Source organism: Ostrea edulis, chromosome 2 (genome assembly GCF_947568905.1).
Source record: "Ostrea edulis chromosome 2, xbOstEdul1.1, whole genome shotgun sequence".
Classification (NCBI taxonomy): Eukaryota; Metazoa; Mollusca; class Bivalvia; order Ostreida; family Ostreidae; genus Ostrea; species Ostrea edulis.
This window is the reverse complement of record NC_079165.1, coordinates 106,365,491-106,388,343: the sequence shown is the minus strand read 5'-3', so window position 1 is coordinate 106,388,343 and position 22,853 is coordinate 106,365,491. Positions and strand designations below refer to the sequence as shown.

Sequence of the window (22,853 nt, the reverse complement as noted above, 5' to 3'; positions counted from 1 at the left end):
GTTATCTCGCAGATCTACTGAAGTCTTTCCTGATGTTATTAAAGCTTTTACTTCTGCTGTTTTAGTAGAGAAGGAGGAACTACCACTCGCAGAATGTATTGTTTTATCCCAGAGTGCAGAACTTGAAAATTTCAAGGAGGATATATCACAAGATGATTTTCGAAACATAGACTGGATAGAGGAGCAAAGGAAGGATTATTCCACCATCAGAGTTTTAGATTTACTTAAATCAGGTTTAAGACCTAGTGGTAAAGAATTACAGAAAGAAACTTATGAAGTTAGAGAGTATTTGAAAAATTGGAAGGATTTTGAAATAAGAAAAGGTATTCTATACAGAAACACTTTAGTAGAAAACTCAAATGTTAGGCAGTTAGTCTTACCTTTCCAGTTCAGAGAAACAGCTTTCAAGGGAATACACAATGATGCAGGTCATCAAGGTAGGGATAAAACTTTATGGTTAGCGAAACAGCGATTTTATTGGAGTGGAATGGATAAGGAAATCAAGGATAGAGTTGACACATGCTGTAGATGTGTGAGGAGAAAAACATCAGAGATACCTAGAGCTAATCTGGTAAACATTCAAAGCACAAAACCATTAGAGATATTATGTATTGATTTTTTGACTCTAGAAAGGTCAAAAGGTGGTTTTGAAAATGTTTTAGTCATTACTGACCATTTTACTAGATTTGTTAAGGCAGTTCCTACACGCAACCAACTTGCTAAGACAACAGCAAAGGCTCTATTCGAAAATTTCATTTGTCATTATAGTTTTCCTGAGAGACTACATTCCGATCAAGGTAGAAATTTTGAAAGTAAAGTCATCAGAGAATTATGTAAAATTGCTGGTGTCAGTAAGAGTCGAACTACACCTTATCATCCAATGGGTAATGGTCTTGTGGAACGATTCAATCAAACCTTGATAAAAATGTTGGGAACTTTAGAAAATTACAAGAAGGAAGACTGGAAATCATATATACTTCCTTTGGTACACGCATATAATGCAACAAGACAAGACACCACAGGATTTTCACCTCATTATTTAATGTTTGGGTGGCATCCTAGACTTGCTGTCGACGCATTTTTAAATTTAGATGACTCAGATACATCAAAGCCAACTAGTCGTGCAAATTATGCAGAAAAACTTAAGAAAAGACTAAAGTTTGCATATAATGTTGCCAAGAAAAACATAGAGAAAAATAATTCCAGGCATAAGCATTACTATGACAACAAAGTACGTTATTCCAAATTAGAGATTGGTGATCGTGTCTTAGTCAGACTTTTAGCAAAGAAAGGGAAAAGTAAACTATCAGACAAATGGGAAAAAGATCCTTATGTCGTCTTGGACATTCCAAATGACGATATTCCTGTGTACAAAGTTCAAAGATCATCTGGCAAGGGTCAATCTAGATATTTACATAGAAATTTATTATTACCCTTTATGTATCTTTCAGATGATGATTACACTTCAGAAATTCCCCAAACTGTTTCCAAGCGAAGTAAGTACACTAGGAATACAACAGAGAAGAAACAAGAAAGCGGGAGTATCAGTACCGATAGCGACTCAGAATCAAGCAATTCGGAGAGGGATCAAATTGTATTTGTTTCCAAACCCGTATCATATACGGATAGAAATGTCTTAAACACTTCGGGTGTTAATCACAATACTTGTCTCAATAGTTCAAGTGAACATATGGGATCAGGTGATTTAGGGACAATCTATACTTTTAGTGTTGATGATAGTAGACCCTCACTACAGCAAGAAACATTTTCTTCTGTTGAACTCCGGAATAGCTCTAACACAAATTCTTTTGCAGATTATTTGAACGTAAATATAAATAATCCGTCAAGAAATAGTGAATCGAGCCGGTCTACATTCAGTCCACAACTCCGTCGCTCAGATCGCGTACGAAAACCTCCAGATAGATATGGAGAGTGGGTTGTAGGTGAACAAGCTGCACAAGTATGGTATGTTTAGGGGAGAATGTCACAGGATGAAATATGTTTAGTCTAGATAGTTTTAGGATATTTCGTACTTATTCATATGATTAGTTAGGAATTTAGCTTAATTTATTTAAGTGGATTAATCATATAATTTTTCAGAGCAGTATCTGATCCAATTTTATTTATGACATTACAATGTGCACTAAAACTGATTATCTTGCATGTTGCGGCCATGAGTATTTACATGTTGCAGCTTCTGTTATTTGATCTTCTTATTTACAGAAGAGGATTCCTTTCCAGATCAGTTGCATTAGTATCATTATTACTATTAATATTTAATTGAATTTTATTAGTCCTGAGTTCTGATCTTAGAAATGTCAGGAGACATTTTCTCTAAGAGGGGGAGAATGTCACAGGATGAAATAATTCATATTCTGCTGGTGGACTGTTAGTCCCCGAGGGTCTCTACAGCCCAGTAGCTAAGTACTTCGTTACTAGCTTGAAAATACGGATGTATATTTAATTGCTGTTATAAAATTTAGAAATTCATTTCAAAATTAAGGATTATCTCCCTCATGCATAGCTCTTATCCTTGGACGAATTTGGCTCCACTTGTTTGGCACGCTGTTTTTGGCTATATTTAGATCTAAAACTTCATAGTTATTTCGGATTTCAAACATTTCGGTTGAACATCACTGAAGAGACATTATTTGTCGAAATGCGCATCTGGTGCATCAAAATTGGTACCGTATAAGTTTTACATTTAACATACTAATAATTTCATTACGTTACTGATTTTATCGTAAGTCGTTTCATTTCATTCATATTCATGGGGATGAACGCTGATTGGTAGAGAGAGAAGTGTGAAAGGTCAGTATGGTTTGTGTGTAGTTGTGAGTATCTTGTGAGTTGTTTTACTGGTTTGGTGCTATATAAGCAAGATTCGCGCCAATTCCAGAAACTAACCCAGCAACACTCCAGACCCGGACTGAGTGACTTATTATTCGCATATTGTCACATCAAAGAAACTAAGTTTTACTGCAGTTTCTGTTCTTCCGAGTTTACGGTAAGAGTTTAAATTTACTCTATTGGTAAATATTTATCTATTACATTAATTTATAAATATTTTGTAATCATTATTTTAATATAACTAAAAGTGTGAATGATAGAGTGAGAGAGAACTTAATTACATGTATTTTACATATTTTTAGATCATCCTCCAGAATTAGGATATCACAATAAAGAACTTTAGAACCCGAACCACCAGTGTGTTTTGATTGAAATACATGATAGTGACATATGTTTACACTGTGATAATGCATTATGGCTCTTTATCTCTTCTACTAGATATACACTTTTGAAAATGATATTTTGGTCAAAAACAATGCCAATATGGTCAGAAAATTTTTTGACATTTCTTATCTGCTAGAGTATCAGTGATAAATTTTGTCACAAGAACATTTTAAACAACATAAACATTTGAGATAAATATTTATACTTTGATCTATATTGTGAGTAGTATTTTGATCTGCTCTACCATTTACACAAAAATATGATTTTTTCGTGTGTGTGTGTGTGTGTGTGTGTGTGTGTGTGTGTGAGAGAGAGAGAGAGAGAGAGAGAGAGAGAGAGAGAGAGAGAGAGAGAGAGAGGGGGGGGGGGTAATTCATTTATCATGCATGTAAATAATGACCACTAAAAATGATTATTTTAATTTTTTTTTATTCAAAATAGAATGGGATGAATTCATTGAAAGGTAAACATAACTAACGGTGATGTAATGTTGTAAAAGGCATGCATAACCCAAAAGGGTCAAACCAATAAAATAGATACAAGAAAATACATCAAGCCCTACAATGAATTACGACATAAACAATGAAACTTGTAAAATGTTTGGGGTAACCCCCACTTCATCGGAACAAAATAATAATAATATTAATAAACACCATATTTCTGCGCAAACCTAATCAAAACTAAAAATAAATGATAGATTTTTTTCTTGGGATTTGTTTGTTATTTGTGGGTCTTATTTTAAACTCTGTGTCGTCATCAGTCGTTTTCATTTTGGTTGTCATGAATATCACGATCGTCACCGGATAAGAGTTCATAGTCTGCTGATTGATAGTTTTCAACAAGGGTGTAACAACACGTACAGTGGTTCGCGTGTGTTGTCTCGTTGTTTACACATTTTAACGTAAAACATGCACATAACTCCTCACAAAAAACCTGACAAGTAGATTTTTCATGTTTTTCGCAGCGAATACAGGGGAATGCATACTTTCTTTCAAATTTCACCTGGTTTAGAATTCTTTCGGATTCGTCTGTAATGCCGTAACAGTTACAAAACTGAATATCTGCTTCTTCATTGCTGACGACGTTTTCAATATCATTTGCCCCAGTCAGTAATTCGTTAATAGCATTTTCTTTACGATGTAATTTATCTTCAATACTCTCAAAGCAATATTTTTCTATAATCCCTGGTGCAAATAAGGATGCAATAATGGGAAATAAAATGTTAAAGTCAATATCGCTCTTTTTATCCAAAAGGTGAACATCTTGAAATGTTATAAAAATTATTGCTAAGAATAAAACGGTGAAAAGTGATTTTGCGAGGAGAGCAAACACAGCATTTCGTAAAGGAAAGAAACGTGATACAACTTTTTCAAATTCTTCAACGTTCATTTTAGAAGTATTTTTTAACTTAAGAAGATATAATAAAATTGTTCGGTATTTCTTAAGAAAAGACGCAATAAAGTATAAAATGTAAGTAATTCCAACAAATATTGCTGAAAATGTATGGATTTGTGTGAAATATAAATGTGGCAAAGCTGCAAAAATGGAATATATTAATGTTTGTAGAAAGTACAGCCAACCATATGTAACATAGTTATTTACAAATAACAGGTACATCGCTATTGATCCTGTTATTGGAATACTGCAAGCCGTGACTTGTGATAACACCAATAAAAACAAAAGCATATATCTTAGTACAGGATTGACGTAACGGAAGTCTATTGTTTCCCTTCTAAATGACTTCAAGGGAAACAAAACTAACTTGTGAGTGGCCGTAATAATATAAATTGAGTGATGATACATAACGTTCATCAAAGGACTTAATGTACAAAATAAAAACACAGTTATATTGATTATGGAAATTAAACTAGAAAAAAATACGTACAGTAATTGATAACTCAACTTTCTTATTTCCGTGAAATTCCTCATGGGGAATAAAAACAGTTTACTCCAGAAATAAATCGATCCAATCATCTTGTAACGCACAACTGTTTGAGAAAACACTGATTTGCCATGGTTAGAAGGTTTCACAAAACATTCGACTGGAAGTAATTTTAAACTTCCGAGATAAAGAAACCTACTTGTAGTTAAAGGGTAGAAACAAACATTAGTAATATCTAGTAGTATGATGTGGTCTTTCATTTTCTTGTAATTTAAAGTAATGCAACTCAGAGCAAATAAACATACCAGAAAAAAGATCGAATTGAAAATATCTACCCCAACAGCATCTTCTAATTCCCCTGTACTTAAGTCAAAAACTCGGGGATACTGCCTTATATCTGTTGGGATGCAGTGATTACAAAAGGCAGTGATTATAATTTTTATACTGTAAAAAACACACCCAAGCAATGCTATCAAAAATGTTAATCTAAAGAGGCTTATAAAAGTACGAGATGTTTTACGAAATAAGATGTAGAATAAAAAACGCTGGAATGTATATGGGTAATCTGCTTTCGTGTACACCATTAATTGTTGATCTTCTTTCTCTTCTTGGATTGTTATCGATACAATGGCAGGGTAAAATGAAATTAAGAGAACTACAATTATTATCGTTAGGTAAATAATCGGAGACTTCGTGATTATTTCGCGTTTGTTCACACCTTCTTTGTTAGGAAAACATTCAAAATCATAACCAATTGAGACATGCGATATATTGAAAAAGAATGATTTCCATTGCTGGTCATCAAAGTATCTATGACAAATCATTCCACTCTCTGTACCGTTTACCACTTTTGTTAAATAATCATACAGGAAATCGGTGTGTGATGAATGTTTGCACACCAACACGTTGTCGACGTCTATTTGTAGATGCAAAGTTTTAATACCCCTCCTTAGCACTCCAAAGGTATACAGATCAAAATCCAGTGGGTACCTTAGAAAATGTTGGTATTCTGCTGTGACCCAGATCCACTCGGCCATCCTATTTTCATCGAATTCATCATCCCGAATTTCATATATTTCAGGTGCCTTAAGATAAATATATATCATATCGCTCTTCTTCTCAGACACCAACTGTTGAAACATTTTCTGATGTTTTTCAACAGAATCATCCGTAACTCGGCATGTTTTGTTCGACACGACTGGATTATGAAGAACTGCGAATAGCAGAAACGTCAAGATGGTGGATGTTTCCATTAGCTAAACAAAAAGCAAGTAATGGTGTTAGAACAAGATCTTATTTCATCTCTCTCTCTCTCTCTCTCTCTCTCTCTCTCTCTCTCGCTCTCTCTCCTAGTTCAGTTTTCACATGGGAACAATGTATTACAACTCAATTTTTAGGTCACCTGGGTTATTGCTATTCGTCTGTGTCCGTCGTCGTCCGTTAACAACTTCTTCCCAGAAGCTACTGGGTCAATCTTGACCAAATTTAGTATGTAGCATCTGTAGGTGAAGGAGACCGAAAATTATAAATTTCATGACCCCCACCCCACCCTAAGGGGCCTTAATTTTGGGGTAAAATTGTAAAATTGATGTATTTCTTTAAAAATATTCTTCCTTACTCCTGGGCATCTAGGCCAAAATGGTCAGTTATTCAATGTAAGGTGAAGATAACGAACAGTGATCAATCTTGTAACTCCTACAAGCAATACAAAATAGATAGTTGGGCAAACACAGACCCCTGGACACACCGGAGGTGGGATCAGGTGCCTAGGAGCAGTAAGCATCCCCTGTCGACCGGTCACACCCGCCGTGAGCCCTATATCCTGATCAGGTAAACGGAGTTATCCGCAGTCAAAATCAGTGTGCCAAGAACGGCTTAACAATCGGTATGAAACATGTCAGACAGCATTTGACCCAATGCGAGGTTGTATTGACGAACTAGATCGTTATAACGACCATAGAATTTGCGAAATGCTGACTTCAATCGAGACTGTTGAAACCCCTGTACCATCAACTTGTTTGTCAGTGGCTTGCCTCGATTTAAAAACTGACTATACGTAGAACAAGCTCTTGCATATCGAATCAGTTGAGATATATAAACACCATATGCAGGTGATAATGGAATATTGCTATATAAATATGGGAAGTTGACGATGGAGAAGCTGAAATCATCCCGTTTGTCATACAGTTGAGTTGTCAGTTTGCCGTTAATGTCTACTTTCAATAAAATATCTAAGTATGAAGCAGAAATGGACAACTCTGTGGTGTCCTTTATTTCGAGCTCACAGGGATATATCAAATCGACATATGAATGAAAGCTATTATTGTTAATAGACGAAACGTCATCGATATATCTAAATGTCAAATTGAAGGCGACAGCGAGAGAATTTTTCTTCTCGCGTAGTTTTTGAATAAATTCTGCTTCATATGAATATAGAAACAGGTCAGCTAACAAAGGAGCACAATTCGTGTCCATGGGAATTCCAACAGACTGTGTGAAGAATAGAAATTTTTAACTTCTTCTTGATAACTACCATTTCAATTCTTTTCAAATTTCGTATGAAGCATCTTTGGAACAAGGGGGATATAAATTGTAAATTTTAGGACTCCAGTACTCCTGGGGCCCTAGTGGCGGGGCAAAAACTTCCCAAAATTGACCAATTTAAAAAAAAATCTTTTCTAGAACTGCACATGTGTAAGAAAAACTAAATGCATAATGATGTAGAGCAGGAAGGCCTCTGCCAAAATTGTAAATTTAATGATTCCCGGGGTAGGAGTTCTGACCCGAGGGCGGGCCAAACTTGGTATATAGTGTTAATGTGTAAAACACTTAAATAACATCTTCTTTGGTGCTATTAATACTAAATTGGAACTAAATGGATATTTAGAAGGAGTAGTATTCCTTTATTAAAATTGTAAATTGCATGATCCCAGGGGTAGGGCTTTGGTTTCTAGGTGGTATCAAAATTACAATAATGATTTGAAGGACTTCTTTAAGTTAACTGATACTGTGTAAAATCTAAATGCATGATTAGGAAAAGCAGAAAAGGGTGTACAAAAAATGGTGAATTTCACAACCCAGGGTTTTGACTCTAGGATGGTTCCAGATTAGTCATATCTTTTAATGTTGATACACACGTCATATTATGTAAATCCTTTCATGCATCAGTGTTTGCACTTTTGAAGGCATTGAAATTTTAAGAACACGTATTGTTTATTTTTTCTAGATTTCATAGCCCTTGGAAGTAGTGATACTTTAGACTAATACTCGGTGACCGTTAAGGTTTGTGGGCTTCTTGTTATTAATATCATTTTATCTATCTATTTGTGTGTTTATGTGTTCTTTCTTACATATATCTTGTTTCTTTTAAATTGATATCCATTGCCAAACAGATTCTTCCATTTTATTTTTAATTTCCACATAATTACTGTAGAATCTTTTAAATTCGTGGGGGCCAATTTTCGTGGATTGCTGAATTTTTACGGGTTCGTGGGGACGTAATATCGTGGATTTATATATTTGTATGAAAGATAACTCTGGAATGTCTTTATTCGTTGAGGACGTAAATTCATGGGTGAGGGTTACCCACTAATTCCACGAAAATTGAGCCACCACGAATTCTAATGATTCCACAGTATAGACAATGAGTAACTCTGTAGAACAATATTGTGCCGCTATTGCTTTTTATTAACATACAGTGTCATTGTTTACTGACAACTTCTGATGTCAAAATATTAAAATCTGCTACCGGTAACCGGTTGGAAAATATCACAACTGTTTTAGAACAACAAGGCAAGAGTCTAGCATCTTGGTCTCTGGAATTGAATCTCTTTTTACAGCTTTTAATAATTTTAATTTTATTACTCTTGGGCGAGGTCGAAACAAATCTGAGTTCATCTGGTTTAAACTCCCTTGATATTATGTCTCTTAATAGTAGAGGTAGAGAATATGAAATAAGATTGATTCCCTATTGTATCTAGTTCAAGAACTAGGCTGAAGCTAGCAGCCACTAACCAGCAGCCAATAAGAAAGGTCATCAAAGTACTACGAGTAATCAGACGGAATATTAAAAAGTAAAACATGATAAATCAAAATTGATAATTTTTCAAACAATTAATCAACAAATTTTTAATTACCAAGTTTCATACTTTAAGGCAATTGAGCTCACCTGAAATTTTCTGACGTTGCATTACATAGGTGGATAATAAATATTAATAACAATTTAATCTTTGAAGAGTCCACTAAAGAGGTATGTAGACAAGGAAGTGGACCCTAGCACTATCATTTTGTGTCCTCAGTTTGGGGCTGTAGTGGTACCACCTGGGGCCATCAAACGGTAGGACCACTTTTCAGACCTCTCTAATAAATGACTATAGGGTGTTGGAATAAAACAAAACTGATAAAGGACTATAGAACAATGACGTCACATATATAGAACCTTTAAAAGGGGTCATATAGGCCTTTAAGGGCATTTAAGCTCACCTGAAAGTTCCTAATTTTACATCATGAAGGGTCATAATAGAGGCTAATAACAACTTAATCTTTGAAGAGTCCGCTAAAAGAATACATAGGCAAGGAAGGGAACCTATAAGGCTATCATTTTCCACCCTCAGTCTGGGGCTATAGGGGTACTACTTGGGGCCTCCCAAGGGTGGGACCATTTTTCAGACCTCTACAAAACTGCTGAACGACCAGAGAACAATCAAGTCAAACATAGAGAACCCTATAAGAGGTCATATAGGCCTTTAAAGACAATTGATCTCACCTGAAAGTTCATGATTTTACATCATAAAGGGTCATAATAGAGGTTAATAACAACTTTATCTTTGAAAAGTCCACTAAACGATTATGCAGGTAAGAAAGGGGACCCCTAGAGCTATCATTTCATTGGCTGCTAGCTTCTATGGCCTCATTGGCTGCTGGTTAGTGGCTGCTAGCTTCAGCGTAGTTCAAGATCGTGATTTTCTGTGAACATCCCCTGGACCCAAGTATTGCAATGGTAATGTGTTTATAGATGGTTGCATGAGTAGGTTTAGAAAAGACCACACTTTTAATGGCGGAGGTGTCATTATTTTTGTTGCCAATTGTCTAAAGCTACTCGTAAAGAAGATTTAGAACCTACTGATACAGGGTAGAAATACCACGCAATGAAAGGTGAAGATAACGAAGAGTGATTAATCTCATAACTCCTATAAGGAATACAAAAGAAAGAGTTGGGCAAACACGGACCCTTGGACATGCCAGAGGTGGGATCAGGTGCCTTGATAAATAACAATAACAATTTTCGATATAAATAATTTGTTAACTCGTACTAGCATTTTTCAAAAGCGACAATTTAACTTTATGGTTTTATTTCAAGTAATCAGAGTTTGTAGTATTCAATTTCTCTTTGTTGTACGGGTTATTTTATGTTTTCTATACTCATACGTTACTTTTTTAAAATGATATTCATTAGACATTCTATTACAATGGTAATGCCATAGAAACTGTAAAAGAATTTAAATATCTAGGAATTATATTTTTTCGGTCAGGCTCTTTCTGTAAAGCAAAACCGCATTTATGTGAACAAGCACAAAAAGCGATGTACGGTGTTTTGAATAAGATAATTCAATTTACCTATCGAATCTCAGTTAGATCTTTTTGATAGAATCGCTCTTCCAGTTTTGACATATGGTTGTGGAATTTTGGGGTTATGAAAATCTTGATATTATTGAACGTATACAATTAAAATGTTTGAAACATCTTTTTTTCATTTAAAGCGTAGTACACCCTCCTATATGGTGTATGGCGAAACTGTACATTTTCTATCATATTTATCAATATTTTTACGAAAATGATTTCTTTTTGGACTAATCTGCTGACTTGTACAGAAACAAAATTGTCTGCGTATTCTATAAATTTTTACGTCGTCAACATTCTAAAAAAAAAGTATTAGCAGTTCCTGGATAAATTGTATTCACAAAATCCTGTCTTCATGTGGTGTCCCAAATATATGGGACGGGCAAGATTCTTTAGACAAAAATATGGTCCTTGCTATTGTTAAACAACGTTTAAGTGATCAATTCATTCAAAAATGGGAAAGTGATATTAATAATTCATCAAAAGGCCAAATTTATAGAATTTTAAAGTCCCACTTTGGTCGTGAAAAATACCATGAAAATTTACCTATTCAACTTAGAAAAATATTTAACAAATTCAGAACCTCGAATCATCGGCTCCCAGTAGAAACAGGCAGATCGGCAAATATTCCTTTGAATCCATGATATTGTACACTTTGTAATTCATGTCAAACTGCAGACGAGTTTCATTTTATTTTTGAATGCAAATCAATGTGTGCCACAAGAAAACAATTCTTACATTCAAGGTATTGTACAAATCCAAATGTGGTTAAATTTTCTGAAATAATGTCAACTAGAAGTGTTAAAAAATTGAGAAACCTGTGTTTGTTTATAGCAAAAATACTGTGGAATCATTAGAATTCGTGGTGGCTCAATTTTCGTGGAATTAGTGGGTAACCCTCACTCACGAATTTACATCCTCAATGAATAAAGACATTCCATAGTTATCTTTCTTACAAATATATAAATCCACGAAATTACGTCTTCATGAGCCCGTAAAAATTCAGCAATCCACGAAAATTGGCCCCCACGAATTTAAAAGATTCTACAGTATACGATTTAGTCTATCCTCCATAACTCATACATATAATCTATTTTTGGTTTTTTTCTCGCTTCCTTCTTTTCTGTCCTGCCCTTATGTGAACATGATTATGTGTGTGTCTCTCTTATTATTGTAAAAACACTTAGAAGTTTAGTGAATGTTGGTGTCTCTCTTCCCTGTATCTCTTTTCCCATTGGAATGTATCACATGTACTTGACCTCATGTACCACGTGTTGTTGGTTTGAGTGAATAAAGAAACTTGAAACTTTAAATTGAAGTTTACTGTAGCTATTAAATTTTTCATATTTAAATATATTCTAAATAGGAATATTTTTATTTCTTTAGAGATAAAAGCTACTTAATACAATGATATATTACCTAATGCAATGGGATATTCTATAAAATGTGAACAATGCCTTAGCCCGCCAGAATGAACTAAAGCTTGGAAAAATAAGCTTCGGTATGAAAACATGAGAGTTTAGAAATGGTTTACTTTACATAGTTTTGATAGTTAGCAGGGGGTCACTGCTTATCCTAGACACCTGATCACACCTCTAATATTTCCAGGGGTACGTGCTTAGCCTACTCTCAATTTCGTATTCTTTATAGTCTTTATGAAATTGATCACTGTTCATTATCTTCAATTTTTCATTTTACATAAAATTTGAAAGTTACGATGCATGTAGTTGCGGCCGAATTTGATGCTTTTGTCAATAAGTTTTCTTGTCCTGTTTCTTATAAAGTTGAGTTGTTAGTTTGCCATTAACATCGATGTTTAATAACATATCTAAGTACAAAGCAGATGAAAGACGATGTGGTGTCTTTTATTTCGAGTTCATTGGAATATATGGAATCGACAATATTGTTAAGATATCAAACATGGTCAGTGTATCTAAATATCGAGTTAAAAACTCATAAGAAAATATAATTGCAAATTTCTATTTGCTCGCACAATTATCGAACAGTGGTTTGTGAAAGCAGTGAACCCCCCCCCCCCCCCCCCCCCGACTTGGATAATTCGTCTATGCAACACTATCAATTGAATTCAAGTAAATATATTTCGATAAAGAAGAATTGACTAGAAATTTTCGTCTAAAGAGATGTTTCCATTACAGTTTCAGACGAATAAAGGTACAGAACATTATTCCTTTTTCAAATGCACGCTATGATTTTGTGTCCTATCGTATTTTAGAAGTGCAAACCTTCAGTCTTTAAATATAACCTATCATAATCTTTAAAACACTGTATTCAGTATCATTCACGGTGGATAATACTTACAGATTTCTACTCCTCTGATCCCTTTAATTCTTCTCTCACAAATGACATAGTAGAATAGATTTCTAACACTTTAAAGAACTTGTTGCATAATAATGTTAATGAGCTAAGAGTTAGGCAAACTTTATGCACGCTATGATTTTGTGTCCTATCGTATTAAAGAATTTGTTGCATAATAATGCTAATGAGCTAAGAGTTAGGCAAACTTTATGCACGCTATGATTTTGTGTCCTATCGTATTAAAGAATTTGTTGCATAATAATGCTAATGAGCTAAGAGTTAGGCAAACTATGCAGTAGCCGTTGAAAGAAATGCCTAACCTCAAGGTTAAAAACTGCTTGGTGTTAAAGATAATCATCGTCAGAAACCCACGTTCGCACTTTTCGGCCATGGTTTCCGACAATGAAGATAATTGATTTTTTTTAGAATGATAATACGCACACACAGGTACATGGAAAAAAGAATAATAAAAAAAAAAAAAAAAAAAAATGAAAAAATGCGAAAATGAAACCAATTAATAAGAAAACATGAGAAGTGATTTGCCGGTTTATCCTTTTTTTTTTCTTTTTTTTGTTGTTGTTGTTTTTTTGGGTTTTTTTTTGTCTTTTTAATTCCTTCTGGATAAGGTTATAAAATATTTCTTCACTGCCTAACAAATAAAGCAAGTTGCCTTTTTAATTCTGAAGGAGAACAGAGGTCATGTAATGTACGAAGCTTATAAAAATCATTGACACTCTAATAGTGGGTGGATCGTCTTTGATGACGTCATAGTAAAGAAAAGGGAGGTTGACAAAGAATGTGCTACGGTCTCAAACTACCAGGAAATAGAGGCAACTGCTCTTTCAGGAACCCTGTTTAATTTTCAAATTTTATTACCATGGCATCCAATTTTCAAAAATAATGTACAGTGAATACATATGAAAACATTTCAAGGTTCATGGTGACATCTGCTGCTAGCATGGAAATCGGTTGAAATACACTCAAACACCTGCCATCCTAGGGGTAAAAAAAATCAGCAAAGCTAATTACAATCTACCCATTTTCGACATTGGTTAAGCCGTTAGCCACTGCCAGCCGACAAATTCTAACCTGACATAGTGCCAACACCACAAAAACTACTATGAGTTTAGCAGTGAGGTGTGAGGTAGGCCCGCGAAAGCTGCAGTTCCTGATTTCAAGCAACTTTTAGCTTCCACATCAGGTGCAAAATATTTATGCAAGATCAACTTTTTAAAATTCATTTCAACCACGCATGTGACCCGTATACTCATTATAGGAACTGTTGTACATTTTTCAAAACAAATAGATTTCATTTTTGATGTTAACTAGGCTGAAGCTACCAGCCACTAATCAGCAGCCAATAAGAAAGGTCATCAAAGTACTACGAGTAATCAGACGGAATACTAAAAAGTAACACATAATAAATCAAAATTACCAAGTTTCATACTTGAAGGAAATTGAGCTCATGTAAAAGTTTCTGACGTTACATCACATAGGAGGATAATGAATGAAAGGTGAAGATAACGAACAGTGATCAATCTCATAACTCCTACAAGCAATACAAAATAGATAGTTGGGCAAACACGGACCCCTGGACACACCAGAGGTGGGATCAGGTTCCTGGGAGGAGTAAGCATCCCCTATCGACCGTTCACACCCGCCGTGAGCCCTATATCTTGATCAGGATAACGGAGTTATCCGTAGTCAAAATCAGTGTGCCAAGAACGGCCTAACAATCGGTATCAAACACGTCAGACAGCATTTGACCCAATGATAGATTGTATTGACGAACAAGATCGTGATAACGACCATAGAATTTGCGAAATGCTGACTTCAATCGAGACTGTTGAAACCCCTGTACCATCAACTTGTTTGTCAGTAGCTTACCTCGATTTAAAAACTGACTATACGCAGAACAAGCTCTTGCATATCGAATCAGTTGAGATATATAAACACCATATGCAGGTGATAATGGAATATTGCTACATAAATATGGGAAGTTGACGATGGAGAAGCTTAATGTTAATATCAAATTAATCTTTGAAGAGTCCACAAAAGGAGTATGCAGGCAAGGACGTGGACCCCTAGGACTATCATTTTGTGCCCTCAGTTTGGGGCTGTTGGGGTACCACCTGGGGCCTCCCAAGGGTGGGACCACTTTTCAGACCTCTCTAATAAATTACTATAGGGTGGGTGTTCGAATAAAACAAAACTGATAAAGAACTAGAGAACAATGAACTCAAACATAGATAACCTTTAAAAGGGGTCACAAAGGCCTTTAAGGATAATTGAGCACACCTGAAAGTAGGCACGGAAGGGAACCCATCATGCTATCATTTTCCACCATCAGTCTGGGGCTGTAGGGGTACCACCTGGGACCTTCCAAGGGTGGGGCCACTTTTCAGACCTCTCTAATAATTGACTCTAGAGAGTTGGAATAAAACAAAACTGATAAACGACCCGAGAACAATCAAGTCAAACATATAGAATCCTTTATGGGGTCACATACATATAGGCCTTTAAGGACAATTGAGTTCACCTGAAAGTTCATGATTTTACATCATGTAAGGTCATAATGGATGCTAATAACAACTTAATATTTGAGAAGACCGATAAAAAAGTATGCAAGCAAGGAAAGGGATCCATATGGCTATTATCTTCCTCCCTCAGTTTGGGGCTGTAGGGGTACCAACTGGGGCCTCTCAAGGGTGGGACCACTTTTCACAACTTATCTCTAGAGTGTTGGAATAAAACAAAACTGATAAAAGACTCGGGAACAATGATGCCAAACACATACAACCCCTTTATGAGGTTATATGGGCAATTGAGCTCACCTGAAAGTTCGTGATTTTACATTTTGTAGGGTCATAATGGAGATTAATAACAATTTAATCTCTGAAGAGTCCACAAAAGGTTTATGCAAGCAAGGATAAGGACCACTAGGGCTATCATTTTCCGCCCTCGGTTTGGGGCTGTAGGGGTACCAAGTGGGGCCTCGCGAGTGTGGGTCCACTTCTCAGACCTCTCTAATAATTAAATATTGGTTGATATAACGAAACGAAGCTGATATACAGATAGAGAGCAACGAAGTCAAACACACAGAACCCTTGAAAGAGATTGCATAAGCCTTTATTGGGAATTAAACTCACCTGAAAGTTCCTAATTTTATATAATGTAGGGTCATAACGAAGGCAAATAACAACTTAGCAATTGACTGGACTGTCTTGGCCACAAAGACTTGGGCCTCCTGTTTCTTCCCAGAAAGCCCGAATGTCATGGGGACTGTCTTCTCTCCCATGAGTATCATGCTCCATATCCAAGCGAGCTTTATACCAGTGCAGGAACTCCATTCCCACATAATCTGATCATCTAAGGGATCCACATAGAAATAAAGACTGTATTCCACATTTCCTATGCGTATACCCACGGGACCGATGATTAACCCTCTCATCCTTGCGTTTTCTCCAGTCCTCACAAAGGTGACATGTTGCTTCATGGGCCACAGGGGTCAAGCTCCTCATAGACCATGGTGGACAGAACACTGACCTCGGTACCTGTGTTCACTAATGCTTGCAGCTGCACTCCCTGGATAGTCATTTCTGCCATGAATCATGTGGTTGGGCGTAATTGCCCAATGGGTGCCAACAATTTGCTGTAGGGCCCAGAAACATGCTTGTAGGGCATGTCATCAGTCTCCTTTGCTTGGCCAAAAACCAACCCCAACTTACTTTTCTCCTCTGGCTGAGAAACTCCCTCCGGGCATTTCTCAGCCATCTCATTATCCACGTACTACTCCTGAACAGGTGAATCCCCCTGATCTGGTTAATCTTCCAGGTCTCTTGCATTAAACCCTTTCAGCTTTGGCACTGCAATATAGTAGGGGAATTCGAACCTGTCTGAGACACATAACTCATCCATGGAGAAGACCTCAAACATGTCTTCATCCAACCCGATGATGTACTACTCAGATTCCTCCTCCTCTGGTCCTCCTGGAACTGGACTCGGAACCTCTTAAGCCCTTCTTTAAACGACGCACACGAGAGAGTGCATGTTTTCCCCTTTTCCCGATGACTTGTCCAATAAGCATTTCTCTGCTTTGCGAGTGTCTGATATCAATATCGTAAGCCTTTGCTGGAGAGCGCTCCGGTGTCAGCATCCGTACATCCCTGTGAATAAGCCCCTTTTTAGCCAACAGTGGACGGATCGTCGCTCCCCGCCCTTGAGGCTCAAGTGTCCGTAGGTGGGGCTCGGAATTTTCCCTAGGCTTTACCGTTGCCTCTTTCCTTCTGGGTGCATCCTTCCAGTTAAAGCTCATATGAAACAATTTCTAACAGTGGTATTTTACTTTATAAACATAAAGATCAGTATGAATGAAAGTCAAATATTGTCTTTCGATTGATAAGAAATAAAGCTGTAAACTTGTACATGGAATGAATTTGTTACCCGCTTATCGTTCTTGATTCTGTGTGTTCGTGACCTCACAACGACCCATCGATGTAAACAAAGCAATGAAAACAGTGTAGGCCTACCATTTTGTTCAACGAAATATCTCACTACATTTAATGGATATGGACTAATTTCTGTTTTTTGACGAACTGCCCGATTTTGTGGTTCAACCATCTCAGTTTAAACCAGTCCGGAATGATGCACGGCAAGTGAATACTGTAGAATCATTTAAATTCGTGGGGGCCAATTTTCGTGGATTGCTGAATTTTTACGGGTTCGTGGGGACGTAATTTCGTGGATTTATATATTTGTAAGAAAGATAACTCTGGAATGTCTTTATTCGTTGAGGATGTAAATTCATGGGTGAGGGGTACCCACGAATTCCACGAAAATTGAGCCATCACTAATTCTAATGATTCCACACTAACGTTCTTCAACAGAGGATGATATTGAAGAAGTCATATGTAGTGTACAGGCACCTGAAGTACAAACCCTCTCCTTTTCTGACTTTTTTCTCGGGGATAATTTCTTCTCCAAAATGCATGGATCCCTTGTCTATCCCATGCAAATTTCGATTTATGTAATTCATTGACACTTTTTGTGAGCTTTAGAAATTGGTCTTCTACCCGCGGTAATGATAAAGCCAGTAGAAGGCCAATCTCTAAATCTTATAAAAAGTGAGAAAGTCAAACCATTACATAAATCGAAATTGGGATGGGTTAGACAGGAAATCCACATATTTTGGAGAAATTATCGCCGGGAAAAAAATCAGAAGGGGGGATAGTACTGTTCATACACTGTACATCAGATCCCTGTGGATTTCAAGACCCCTTGCCATCAGATACTAAAGTTTAAGTATCATTTTAAAAAGATTAAAAGTCGTATGAACTTGTGTACATTTCATTTATGATTTATCGTAGTAAAAATAGTCTAAAAACTATAATGGTAATCCCATTTTCCTTTTTATACGAATAACCACAATATTGAGATAGCGCTGAAATATTCTTGTAGGTGTAGGATGTCCTAAACGTGGCAAATGTATCATGGGTGTCATCTGTTGTACTGGCGCACGGTTCTTCATATTCATTTAGTGTTTCCTCGTGTGCCGCAATTTAAGTATACAATTCACAAATCGTTGTTTTTACTGAAGGGGGGGGGGGTGGAGCTTCTATATTTTACAATCGTAAGTTATATATAAGAAATGTTTGCATTTAATTCTATAGCAGGCATTTACTTTCTCACTTTACATCCCTGCTGTTCAAATATTATTTTAGTGGAAAAAAATCATTATTCTTTTCAATAAGCATGTTCAGTTATCAATACTGATATAGTATTTGGAATATAAGTGATAATTTCTGAATGATACTTCATGATTTTCTTTTTGAATTTCAGAATGAAAGGTTTATTTACAATTTTAATTCAACTAGATCTTATAATTGATAATACGAAAATAAAAGTTACATATTTTTGGGATACTAGTGTAGCTATATTACACGTACATACATACATGTAGGCCTAATAAACATGAAACTATACGAATATCATTGACTGATAGAGTTTGTAATGTAGATAAAATATGAAAATAGAATATAATTTTGAGTAGATTTATTCAAAGTTCACGTTCATTGATGAAATGTTTTTTTTTTTTTTTGTGTGATTACAATGATAACCAACCTTTGTGTAATTTAGTAATGCATACTTTCAGTATCTTCGCTTTAACTAAGCGGTTGACTTTAATTTCTATTTTGATTTGTCTCAGTCATTGGAAAATAAAAAATAAGATTTTGAATTGATCCATTTGTGTCCACATTGTTTGGCTACCGACGGATGTACTGAAGTGCAGTGTTCATGGCAACAAATCCATCGCGTCGGAGATTTTGTACCTACATTTTTTTTCTAAATCTGGTATCCCTTGGGAAGAGGTCCATATGCACACTCTTCTACGACCTAATACATGTACATGTACTACAATTAAATGCAGCACACTTTGGCATTTTTCAAAGCTATGCAGTTAATAAGTATTTATACCATGTTATAAGTCTACAGTTGTGTACATCACAGTGGGTCTTTTTGACGTCATCAGCAAAAGAGATAAGCCGCAATCATCAAAGATCATTTTCGTGATTGAGTACATTTGATCAGCTATTATGACGTTATAATCCATTGAATAAGAAAAATTAAAATGAATTCTTGTTTAATAAACCTTGATTAATGAATTTCAATACTTAACTCAATTTCTTCAGGATATCGTTTCATATGACCTTTGAGCTCTGGATAGTTCCTCTTGAAAAATCCAAGATCCCTCACATGAAGCAACCAAGTGTTTCTGTTCATGCCCCTGCTGTGATGAGAGGTGCATCTCGGGGGAAGGAGTGTGCTCCCGTATTTCCTTCTCGAGTTCCTCAATTCTCATACATAGGTCCCTTAAATCCTTTTTCAATACCGGTGTTCCACCAGTTGCTGGACCTCCTCCTGGACTACCATCCTCATTTCCTTCATGGGCTTACATTGACTTGGTTTACTGGGAGTGCTGGTGGAACTGCATCCTGTCCACATCTTCCTGCAGTCGTAGGTCTAACATCCAGGGCATACAGACCTCGACTACAAAACACAGCCTAAAATTGTCCGAAATATCTGACGTTTTCCTTGCTTTTTTTATGATTTTGATATTTAACGTGCCAGGAAAACGTTAGAACCGGCACCATTACGTAAACTGGAAATTTCGCCGCCTCCAGCTGAAGGCGGCATTCTCGGGCCAATTTTAGATACTTGCGAGCCGATTTCAATATTGAAATCACAACTAATCAATAAAACGATGCTTCTTGTACTTACTAATATCGATTTTATGTGTTCTTTCATCACATAAACAGTCTCTTGAAATCATTTTAACAAACCGTCGAGCTTTGTTTTGAGTAACGTGACTTGTGCACTTAAATGACTGGGAAAATTCGGTTGACTACAATTCTGTGCTTCTGTTATCGAATGTTGGAGTGATATTTTCTTTTAATCGCTATTGATCAGATGTATACTGTGTTGACCAAAAAAGAAAGTATGGTGTCCGCTTCTTCTGCACCCGAGACAGAAAAACGTACAACTTGTCGTGTTTTAAAAGGATACCTAACACTTCCGCTCCTGGTTCCTCGTTCCATTAAACCAGAACTTGCTGAAGGGAGGCAGTGACACTCGATTAAAAGTTGAAAAACTCTGAGCAATAGATAACATCTACTGAAAGTTTATCCGCTATTGACTTTAAATATGTGCAAAAGGTCACCCCATACGTGACCCCGAAGCTATTTCTAAGTCAACACCAACAGATTCTTTGTAAGAGAGGCGTGTGTAACTCCAGCTGGCGACGTAACTAGACCATGCACTACGCGATCGAGTCGAGCATTTAGAAAGCCTGCTGCTTTGAAGGACTATATGAAATAAACTGGTTTGTGTGTTTGTATTTAAAACAAAATTGCTAACTTTAGTCAACTTTGAAAGACTGTCAATTTGCAGTTCTAGTTAGTTTCAAAGTTGTTTATGCATGCAATTTTTAGTAATGTGAATTTGTGCTTGCTTGCGTTTGCTGCCATATTTCAATCTATTACGATTAATTCATGATAAAATTTCATTTCTGAGAAAAGGAGGAATGTAATATCTGCAAGCGTTTCATTTCATTACCGTTACTATTAATATTAGTGTAATACGGTTCGGGTATTCTCATACCCCAGATATATAGATAATTCTACTTGACGTTCCCTACGCCTATTATTGATTGTTAAATAACTTAACTTTCTCTAAAATCAATTGGAAATAAATTAGCGATATACAAAGCAATGATTAACAAGGATTCCGAAAAATGAATGGGTTTTAAGATTCTGCTTCTGTGCTCCAAGATCTCTTACTTTATTCTTTATATCTGAATTATGTTAGGTTTGGAACCCAATGTACCCCAAATGGTATATCTGCAGTATATTGAGAGCCGCAAATGGAGCACACTAAATTCCTTACCTTGTCGCCTTCCTTCTTCTTTGGTTACTGATAGACAACTGTGAGCAGCCGCCGCAATCGCTCTTTATATAGCAAATTTCAGCGTCTGTCTGGATCACATAAACGTTTAATGACGTAATCACAAATGCGTCTAATTGATATTGAAGTTGCATACTTGCATCTCAATCACGGTAATTTATACTATATTACACACGTCTCCGAAACATGCGCCCCGCATATCAATAAAATAAAACTTTTCTCTTTTTTTCTTTTCTTTTTTTTTCCTTTTTTATCAAGAGAAAAATTCATATTATAACATTACGGGTTCAAAACAATTCTTTCGAGCAATGAACTCTAAATATTAAATGAACCGTATAAGTTTTACATTATGACCCCTGGGTCGAGGCCTCTTCTGGTGGACTGTTAGTCCCCGAGGTTCTCTACAGCCCAGTAGCTAAGTACTTCGTTACTAGCTTGAAAATACGGATGTATATTTCATTGCTGTTATAAAATTTAGAAATTCATTTCAAAATTAAGGATTATCTCCCTCAAGCATATCTCTTATCCTTGGACGAATTTGTCTCCACTTTTTTGGCACGCTGTTTTTGGCTATATTTAGCTCCAAATCTTCATAGTTATTTCGGATTTCAAACATTTCGGTTGAGCATCACTGAAGAGACATTATTTGTCGAAATGCGCATCTGGTGCATCAAAATTGGTACCGTATAAGTTTTACATGAAGTAGCAGTATGTTAGAAGAATATGTGTTATCTGACACTTTTATCAACAATCTTTCATTCTTTATACATGTATATGAATTCTTCCTCTTCCATGATTTCCTCAATCTTCTTATTGTCCTGGACTTAATTCGAAATCACCCTGTGAACTTTCCTTTTTTCAAGACCCGAACAACTGGTCTGGACGCCTCTTGTACTCTTTGACCCAAATGCAAACGGGGTTGGTTTCTCAGGTAAGAAAATAGGAGTCTTTCTCTTTGGAGCATAAACAGGAGCTGGGGCAATAATTTTTCTGATTACTATTCCTTTCTCTGGAGATGACGTTTGAACAATATTAATTTCTGCACTTTTCTTTACTTGGGGACTTTGTTCTATCTCATCATTATCTTCTGTTTTCTTAGTTGTCTGTTTTCCAGTAACAACCTCATCGTCTCTGAGATTTAAAGTTTCAAGAATGACCTCACTGGGATCTTCCTCCAATCAGGACTCTTGTTATAAGATTTAGACATTCATTGCAAAATTAAGGATCATCTCCCTCACGCATAGCTCTTATCCTTAGACGAATTTGACTCCACTTTTTGGCACTCTGTTTTCCCCTAAAATAGCTCTAAAAGTCTATTGTTATTTCGGATTTTAAACATTTC

The 22,853-nt window shown here is 36.1% G+C and overlaps 1 protein-coding gene across 1 annotated transcript; it reads right to left on the bottom strand.

The window, feature by feature from the left end:
- Positions 1-3,646: 3,646 nt before the first annotated feature.
- Positions 3,647-13,207, bottom strand: LOC125681761 (uncharacterized). The gene is made up of 2 exons (XM_048921978.2): positions 13,055-13,207; positions 3,647-6,372 (listed from the first exon to the last, which is right to left on the bottom strand). Exon 2 carries the CDS (start codon positions 6,367-6,369, stop codon positions 3,991-3,993), a length of 2,379 nt encoding a protein of 792 aa, XP_048777935.2. The 5' UTR covers positions 6,370-6,372; positions 13,055-13,207; the 3' UTR covers positions 3,647-3,990.
- Between the last annotated feature and the right edge of the window lie 9,646 nt (positions 13,208-22,853).